General features: G+C 43.9%; 1 protein-coding gene and 1 long non-coding RNA gene across 2 annotated transcripts; both read right to left on the reverse strand.

Moving 5' to 3' along the window:
• Window positions 1-425: 425 nt before the first annotated feature.
• LOC136304167 (uncharacterized) lies at window positions 426-3312 on the reverse strand. The gene is made up of 4 exons (XR_010724406.1): window positions 3096-3312; window positions 2765-2892; window positions 1957-2047; window positions 426-1423 (listed from the first exon to the last, which is right to left on the reverse strand). It is a non-coding gene; the product is annotated as an uncharacterized lncRNA (long non-coding RNA).
• Window positions 3313-4251: 939 nt separating this feature from the next.
• On the reverse strand, window positions 4252-5187 carry LOC136304170 (inhibitor of nuclear factor kappa-B kinase subunit beta-like). The gene is made up of 3 exons (XM_066207801.1): window positions 5046-5187; window positions 4871-4932; window positions 4252-4454 (listed from the first exon to the last, which is right to left on the reverse strand). The coding sequence occupies exons 1-3, from the start codon at window positions 5158-5160 to the stop codon at window positions 4341-4343; spliced, it is 291 nt and encodes a 96-aa protein (XP_066063898.1). The 5' UTR covers window positions 5161-5187; the 3' UTR covers window positions 4252-4340.
• Window positions 5188-9756: the final 4569 nt, after the last annotated feature.

Below are 9756 nucleotides of genomic sequence, written 5' to 3' on the forward strand. Positions count from 1 at the left end.
GCAGACTCAGAGAACTAAAGGATGTCTATGGATGCAAGTTCCTGTGGCAACTAAGCCACATTAGTGAGGTCAAGGACCTGAGGAAGAGCACTGTACTGGGATGTCAGTGCATGATGGTTCTCGTGACTTGCTTTTGTAGGTGTAAAGCTGACCCTCTCGGGCTTGATTGATGGCAAGAATTTCAGTGCTGGAGGTCACAAAATTGAGCTGGGATTTGAGCTGGAAGCCTAACACAGCTTTAAGTAAAACAACTGGTGGTGCTCTGGAAGATGAAGGAAAAGTGTACCTGGTGCATTTCAGCCTTAATATTACTCAAAAATTTGAAGAAGTGTGAACTTTCTACTCTGCCCAAGAATGACTTTAACCCACTGCTGAAGTCCAGAGTGTGCCAGCACAACAAAGGAAGACACTTGAAGGCATGCATGGAAGTTGTGATGTTTGTGCCACATTTCAGTTTCCTGTATTTTAAATCTGTTCCAAAAAAACCAAAAGAAAATCCAACCTCTCCCCATTATTGTATTGCATTTTGCATGTCCTATACTTCACAGCCTTTTATAAAAGGAGGTCTCTGTGTTGTAGTGGAAATTTGGGGTTAGAACAGAATGAAATAAATTGGTCACAGTCAGAACACAAGGTTGGTGTGTGTTGACTCTCACCAAGGTTCCATCCAGCTGGGGTTTTTGGTCTTTTTTTCATCTTTTCATGCAACTTTAAGCATGGTTAATAGATAATCTGCAAATGCTTTGTTACACGATACCTGTACACTGAAGATTTCCTTCTTTGGTTTCTAGGCTAACATTCTTACACCTCTCACGTTTTAGAGACCTGCACAGTGAAAGCAGCTTTTTCCATTATAGTGTTATTGAGCGCATCAACAAGAGCAAACCAAAAGTTTACATGTTTTAGATAATTTTGTTCCCATACAGGAAACAAGTATTAGGTAAGTACAACCATTACACTTAAAGAAAAAAAGTGCAAATCAGCAAAGTTAAGCAATTAAGTTCACAGTTCATTAGGAAGGTGACATCTACCAGTGACTGGGTATACCTTGTCCATTGTTCATTAGAAAGCCCAAAATGCAGCAAAACAGCCACAGGCGATGCCCAAGGGAAGACGTATCAGGACAGAGATCTGCTGTCTTAAGGCACAATTAAGAACATTCTCCAAGCAGTTAGAACAGGCATTCCCTAGTGTATCTTTGTGAAAAAGTGTCTGAGAAGTGGATACTAAAAGCTAAGCCATATGTATCACATAAGCAGTTGGTGACAGTAGAAGGCAGTTGATATTCCCTTCTCAGAGGCAGCAGCTTTTCACAGTTGGCTTCCCAAAGCAGCATGGCTTCAGAGGCAACCAGAGTGATTCTACATCTGGGTTTGTTCTGGATTGTTTGTTTCTTCTACCTGAAGCTGCAGCCAGCTCCAGTCTAGAGCCGAAAGAATAAATGAAATTCAACACCAGGCTACAGTTGAGCTTTTTCTAAAATAAAGGTAAAGTGTGCTAAGAGTTATAAAAAATTTACTGGGAACAAGTTGGTCAATTTCATGATGAGCCACGTGACTGCTGTCAAGGAAACAACCTATTTGCACTCTCCAGTATTTTACTCTCTCTTCAATATTCTGCATTGTTAAATTAAGGATCCCTGACACCCGCTCATCCCAAATTTGTGTGCAGTTTTGCAGTAGTTTTGTACAACAGCCAAGTGCTTTGCCCCATCCTTTACTGTTTAGCGCAGCAAGTTCCCAGCATGTGGCTCCCAGTTTTGGCAAGCAGAGTAAGTCAGGCGGCAGATTATGAGGGAACCGGTGCTTCCTATCTCTGTGCATCTCCTACTCTCCCCCTTGGCCATGAGTAAAATGCAGATTTCATTTAGCTGTGTTAGTGGTGGCAAAGTTGCACATTCAGAACTTCGAAGCCAGGCACTTCCTTAGTCCATTTACAGAAGAGTGAATACATTACCAAGAAACTCTGCTCTTGATCCTTCATTGTGTCACGCATCACATTTTCTAGTTGGCTACAAAGTTCCCGAGATTCCAGCAGCAGCTCCTCACTGAAAGGGGCAATTATTACACTATTAATTTCTGTGGCAGTTTAAAGAGATGCTGCCTCTGTCATCAAGAAATACTTCTGGCAGATACGCTGCAGAACACTGAAGTTAGTCAGGTCATAGGCTTGTAATTCATACTGCAACTTGAAAAGTTGGTGGCAGCCCCTGATTTACTAAATGGGGGAAAGGAAATGTATTCCAAGATGGAACTGGGTTCTTATTAGGTGGAACCACTGTTGCTAGAGGAAAAGCTGAGTAGCCTATAAACTTAAGGATGGGGCAACAGGCAAAGAAACAAACCAAGGTCTTTCATTCCAAGTGGTAACCCAGTTCATTTAAGCAAGCCGGAACTACGCATGCAGCAGTCTCAATGACACAGCTCAGCTACTGTGACCTTACATGACAATACTTCAACAGTTCTTGCTGGCAGTGTACTTCCAAGTGAGCCCAACCATCTCAGATTAAAGGAAGAAAACCAAAAAACCACTTTTGTTACTGAGGCTGGGGGAAGTGAAGCCATACATGATACCCAATTTTCATATGGAAGATCTGAAAGCCCCAGGAAGTCTTAACTACCAAGTAAACTAAGGCTGCTGACAACGCAAGCTGAACACAAAGTGTAAAATATGAGAAACCCTGTGGGCCATTATTTCACAAAGCAGGAAGACTAGCTTTGTAGTGGTGGCATTAGCAGCCAAAGAACTCCAGACTTTGCCTCACCTTTTTCTTACAGATTCTGATAAATTGAATGTTCCAGAAGGGACTTGCAGCAGCAGTTGACCTGAGCTACCAAGACGGGATGTGTTCACGCTCTCTGGACTGCCAGTAACAGGACCACGCACTTTACTCTGAAGAAAACACAGAATATTCAGAGTGCAATTGTTCCCACTAGTTTTCAGCAGCCGGGAATATGAGACAACCTGGAACTTGGCTTTCATACTGATTCAAAAGAAAGAAAAGAACCATAGGATACACTCAATTTACTATTGTTTCAGTAGCCTGTGCTACAAACCATATTCTCAGGTTAAAGGGGAGCTCTTAATTTACTTACACAAGCAATTTTCAGTAGGTTCCACAGTTCTTTCTGTCGTTTCTCCTGAAGCCTAACAACTGTTTCCTCATCTTCACTCATCAGATTCATCACTTTCTCCACTCTGGGGAACAATTCCAATGCCTTCTGTTTGCAAACTACAGTTTTACTATTAAAAAAATAAAAACTAATCAGATCACACATGGGCCACTGCAGTAGGAGAACAGTTCTGAAGTTAATGATTTTCTGTTAACACTGCAAGATCTCAAGAGCCATATGCAATGAGTTTTAAACCTTCTCTTGCTGGAAGAGAAAATACCTTCTCTCAACTCTGAATAAAATGTGCAAAGCTCACCTGAGCTGAGCATAAATGACTCAAACTTCTTTTTCAAAGGTCTGGATTGCCTGTAGAAGCAGTCGTACTATTTCCTGGCTGTCACCGCCTGTCCTCTGATCTGGAATGACAGCCAATATTACACAGAAAGGTCGGTTTATAGGACAGAGTGAGAAGATTCTTAGCGGCTCATTTCCACTACTGCTTTAATCCTGAAACAGCCAAAGTTCAGGATATGCAAGTTTGAGTGGGATGAATTACACTGAATTTTAGCCACCTTCTTCAAAATTTAAAGAACTTGAAAAGGAGAGTTGGGACTGGATCAAAGGAACAGTCGTGTCTTTCATCCTTTCTACCCAGAAAGGTTGGTTGTTGCTTGTGGCAACAGCCTGCTCTGTGAAGAGCTCCAGAGGAGTTTCGAGAACAGCTCACAAAGCACCAAGAAAGGAAGGCTGGCCTAGTGTGAAACTGACTCCCTGACTTCCCTCTCGAGAAAAGGCAATCCAGGACAGCCCATGTGCTGCTAGTGTCTGGGCAGGCCTAGAAGTCAGCTAGTTTTCTCAATGATCGTTACTACACCTCCAAAGTTACACACAAAGCAAGCTGACCTCGAGCTAAAGCGTCTTTTACCTCTTGGCTTCTCTCTGAGTCTTCAGTACAGCTCTCTGGCTTGTTCTTCTCTAGAAGAAAAAAGCAGGAAAGAAAAGGATTTCCAAAGAACCAAAACATGGAACAAATAGTTTGAGAACTCAAATCTTTTCTATACCTGTCTGCCATTTCAGAACAATGACAGATGAGTCAAAAAACATCTTTAGTGTTAAAGTGCTCCCAGTCCCCCACAATTTGGGTGGAAGAAACAGCCCTTTCACTGTCCTCTAGCGAGTAAGCTTAGCCAGAAACACTCCTGCATCTGAAGCTCAAGGTAGTTCAACTCACAAATCCTCCAGTGTTCCTCCTTGTTTACGACCTAGCGGGCTTCTCTGCAGGTCCACGATGTCTGTCTGCAGGGCCATCATCCTCTTCACTACCTGCTCCACATCATCTTCCTGAAAGCAGGGTAGAACATAAGCAACACAACAGTCTCATACCTAGAGACACTACCACACACACTCACACTGGTTCTTCCTTTCTCATTCTTAATTCTAAACAAACCAACAAGATGCAAACAGCAGCCTTGGCCAAAGACAAACGAGTCGTTTCAATTCAAGGAAATTCCAAGACGTTTCTGGGGCTTCGCCAAGATCTCCCGTTTCCCCCTAACCCTTACAACAGAACGAGCTTCATGTAGTACTAATAATGCACAAAAATTGTGCCACATAAACCAAGGCAATGTGAAATCTGACATCAGGGCAGATACAAGGGGTTTCTATTTAAGGCAGGGACAATGAAGCTAAAGGGGGAGGAGGGGAGAGATAACAAAAACAAACCTCTTTATGACTAGCAGTTAGATTTAGAAACATACCCTCCCACAAAGTTCCACAGCTTGCTCCATCCCTTTCCAGACAAACAGCAGCTTCTCAGAAGCTACAGGAATCAAAGAAGAGTGACTGGCTTTCTCAGGTTCACAGAGAAAGAGGCAGGTGTTTTTGTGAGGATAAGAGTCATGAAAAGACCCGTTTTCCAGATGCTATACTCACTAATTCCAAACTCAATCTGCTCTTTATACTTTTCCAGGTCAATTTGGATGCTTGTTTTAAAGAAGTCCAGCTTTGCTTTCAGCTGCTGAGAAAGGGAGGCCATAGAATTCTTCATCTTCCAGAGGGTACTATTGTAACGCAACAGATTCATCCTGCAAGGACAAGAAGGTCCTATTAGCCTCTGAAAGTAGAAATCCACCAGGCTTTCATTTACATCCAAAACAGATACTTGAGACAGCGGTGAGGACAAATGCAGTTGTGCCAAAGGGCTAACTCTCCACATTTCATGAATTGCATACAGCTCCAATCACGGGCTTCCCCATTCCAACAGGGTCCCATTTCTGTCTTCCCTTCCACCAGCGCACAAAGACAGAGATAAGTATTGTGGAGAAACGGCCACCGTACATGGCTGCTCGCTGCCCCTGCTGAAGCCGATTACAGTCCTCTTTCAGCATCCGCATCGTGTGCCAGATCTGACCCCACACTTTCCGCAACTGGAAAAAGTGGAGATTCTTCTTTGGATCCTGAACTGAAAACAAAGGAGGTGGGAGAAAGGGAAATGGACATATCAGCGTGAAGCAGGAATACTGTGTTATCACAAAACAGACCAAAACATTGCTCCTTTGAGGGGCATGTTACTGCCTGCAAAGCCTAGAGCTGGATAACCCCTGTGCAGCTCCCCTAGCATGTCATAATCAAACACCTCCCTTTTTTAGTTATTCTGATAAACTGAATGAATGACAGTCCATTTTACCGCTTCTTCAGTCCCAATACGCAAAAGCTCCCTCTACTCTTTGTGCACGATACAGACCACAAAACACAGACGCCCCTCTCAACACTGACCCCGGCCCGCCCTTCATATTCATGCCAGAGGAGTCCTTACGGATGCAGCCAACACTTTCTGGATGAGGACGCAAGGCCACCTGAGCCTCAGGAAATTTTCTTGTTATCAAAGAGGAAGAGAAGGTCTGTGTCTGTTGCTGCAGTATCATTCACCTGCAGAAGACAAAAGACCCAACCAGGTTTTCTTGGGAAGAGCAAGCCTTGGCAACACCACAAACAGAAGAGTCCTCCTCAACCAAACACAGAGCACCAAAGGCAACAGGCTGCCTACGCTACAGTGGCTGTTAGGTCTGTGAGGTTACCATGACAAAAGCATGCCACAACAGCAGGGAGTGCTCTGATCCCAAAGCGAGTGCAGTGACTTCTGATTCACTCAAACTCAAGAAAGGAAATACCGAGACTCACCTTGCCATCAGCTGTATGTTTAGTGACCAACTTCTGAGAAAACAATTCAAGTCCTGCTTCCTGCACTAGTTCCTGGTCCTGTTCTGGAATTCCTGTATCTGACTGAATCCTGGCCTTCACACTCTGCAGAGTCTCTTCCTCTGTCACAGGGTAGGTGTGCACAGTTCCCGTAACCATGTTCAAAACGTGAAGCAACTACCAGAAGAGTAGCGTGGCATGAGAAAGGCTGAAGATACATTGGTCATCTTAGAGCAGAGATTGAGGGACCGAAAAAATGACCACCAAGAAACTGTTCAAAGCACTTGGCAGAATCAAGAAGTCACTTTACAGCTACTTCCTAACATTATGGCAAAGTTCTTGTCCTCCATCAAGTGGAAGAGAGTTAAATATGGCAGTTAAACATGGCAGTTAAATACCTGTAGAATCCTCTCTCAGAATATGGAACCAAGCATGCACAGAAGCTCTTCACTACTCCCAACAAGCTCAGGGAGTATTTGTCCTCAAAGAAGCAAGAGGAAAGCACCTGTCACTAACGGTCAGGAGACAGTTCTATGAGTTTCTGCCTCACTCTTCCTCCGAAGTCTAGGATTCAGAGGCTCAGGAAACTGCTCTCTGGAAAACTTTTTAGGCTAATACAGACATATTGCTTACCTTCAAGTTCAAAATGCCATCCAATGCTTTGAAACACCCATTGGGTCCATAGGTAGGATCTGTACCTCTCTGACGTGGGTGCCACATTAACATGAGTTGCGGCCATTTCTCCAGCCTCCCAGACAAAACACTGAGCAACAAAAACCAGGAGATCAGAAAAGGTAAAAGTGCATTTGCAGTAACGATACGGCCTGTTCTGTGTGGGAGGACTGACAAAACTGCCCCCCTCCTTCTCCCTCCAGCACTCCACCTCTCCCCATCACAAACGCAGCGTTTAGAAGGCAGAAACCAAGACTACACAAGTCTGACAAGCGACAGTAGTACTGCCTGTGTCACGCACTCAGTGTATTCACAGATTAACACAGTAAGGCATACAACACAAACTTGGTCCTTTTGCAGAAGAATCAGTTTATCTCAGCACAGCAATTTCTAGTACTCACCTGTTTAGATTGTTGGGGCAGGGCAAACTGCTAGAAAACTTGACTTCTCCGGATAAGTCTTCTGAAACAACAATATCCAGCTCACTCTTCTGACGCACTTTTGCATGCTTAATGTGAGCGAGTACAATGGTGAAAAAATTGCCCGCCTTTCCCAGCCTGCATGCTAGTAGGCTCTTAAAAGCTACTCTTGACATATAATACAGATGCCACTTTGGTTTCTGTTACCTGCCCTGCGGGAGTCAGCCCTTATCCCATAGAGCAAGTCTCAGGAATGCTGAACTTGCTCAGGTGAGTCAAGCCCCTGTGAAAGGGGTCACTTTCCAAAAGGGCAAGAAACATAGGGATATTATCCTCAGAATCAAGGGACCACACTTCTGCTTCCTGTAAACAGGAAAGTCACATCATGCCCACTTACCACCCAGCCACGGTTCACTCACCATTGCACTGGCTGCCAGTTGGGTAGGAATGGTCGGAAGCCTGTAATGCACTCAAAGGCAAGCGTGCCAAAGCTCCAGGAATCCACTGTCACCCTATACTTCTGCTGTTCCAGCAGCTCTGGAGCCTGATACAGTTTACACGCGTGAGACAAAGCCAGATGGCTTTGGCCAGAAAGCTCTCAGCTTTCTCTGTCCCTTAACATCTCATTAACATTTGTACAAATAATTAAAGACATTATTGAACGCTGCCTCTCACGGGCTTTAAGACCCTCCTGGAGTGAGTAGCATAGGTTACTGGCACTCCTGCTTATTTATAACAGATGCAGGTAGCACAAAACCCAGTCTCAGCAAAACCCAGTGTCAGCAAAAAAGCAGTCACCTTTGCTAGCTTCAGCACCACAAATGCACCCCATACCGTGCAAGTACCTAATCCCAGCCCAAAGCTTGGTAACAGTTAATTCTATCCCACTAGAAAGCAGTAGCTGCTCTTCTAGCTGAATTCCTTTCTTACCAAGTACTGCAGAGTCCCAACAAAGGATGTGCACAGGCTCCCCTGATCCAACTCCTTAGCATAACCAAGGTCAATGATTTTGTGTATTAACTGAAACACACAACAGAGAATAAGAATGCCAGACTGAAGTCCTGTTAAAAGCACATCATACAGCAGAAAGAAAAGGTCTGGCTCTTCAAAGCTATGCAGGAAAGGTGCCAGTGAAGAGATAGAAGCAGAAATGGGAGGCTACTGTAGATTTCTAAAACCACAAAGAATTTGAAGGTGTTGTAGCACACTTAGCAGTTACGCCTCTAGCTCCTTCCGATCTTTGGTCAATCAGGACAGTCTGCTTCTTTCCTTAATAGTTGAAAGTCAAAATGTCAGGTGTTAACAGACGTCTAATACAACGTCTCACCTCAGCTGCACACAGAATACTATGTGACAGTGACCTGAGACGGGTGTTATCCTGGGCTGAGTGCTCTTGCAGAGGGACCATGTAACTGCATGAAGCACATGCAGGTTCCTTGTAAGTTTACTTGTCTGTGCAGGTAGAGACGTCTGCTTCCTGCTTACCCTTTGCTCTCCTTGCTGCAGCACAATGTTCTCTGGCTTCAAGTCTCTATGGATGATCCTGTTCTCATGAAGGTATCTGAGAGCAGAAGCTGAGACAGAAAAAGCCAGTTGTTAGAGCTAAGTAACAGTACCTAGCATGAGCTCAGTAAGTTCTTTACCGAGCTTCCCAGGAAGAAATTCTAAGCAGGCAGCTCAACTCAGATCTAAGTAGTTTCACTGAACAAAGCTTTCTTTGAAAGCGTCTTAGCTACCGGAATCTTGTTTCTAACAGTTTTAAGAACTTCAAGCCTTCTCTGCAGATAACAACAAAGATCACCAGTGATACCAACAATTAGCAAGTTAAAACATTGCCACTGTGGGATTCAGAACACAAGCCTGCATAGCTGTAATAATGAGCCACAGCTGCGGGGAGTAAGGATACTATAACACAGGGTTACAGCAGAAACCAACCGACTGGACAGCGGTTCAGATCATTCACTTCGGCTTTGGGAACGCTGCTGATTTAGCTCAGATGCAATTGAAGTTAATGTCTACTTGGGAATCGCTTGTACCACTTTTTTTTTTAAAAGGCTCACTATGCAGTGTTTCCTAAGAGGTGAAAAATGACTTGAAAGTATATAAAAAGTGTACTGTGAAATCCATGGACCAATACAAGTCACTGAGAGATGCTCCGAATTTTAAGGATTTTATCGTCAAGATGTGACCTAAAGATAAAGCATGGAGTAATTAAGGTTCTCGGAAGATGTTCTTGTGAATCTTTTCAGTCTGACTTGCAACTTAAGTCCCTTCTTTTTGCAGCCTAATGATGAGAAATCGCATCCTAAATTATCCTGCTGTACTTCTGGTTCTGCTTCAGAAACTGGACTATT

The sequence above is a fragment of the Chamaea fasciata genome, unplaced genomic scaffold (genome assembly GCF_029207755.1).
Source record: "Chamaea fasciata isolate MVZ Bird 193981 ecotype frontalis unplaced genomic scaffold, bChaFas1.0.hap1 SCAF_55, whole genome shotgun sequence".
In the NCBI taxonomy this organism is placed as follows: Eukaryota; Metazoa; Chordata; class Aves; order Passeriformes; family Sylviidae; genus Chamaea; species Chamaea fasciata.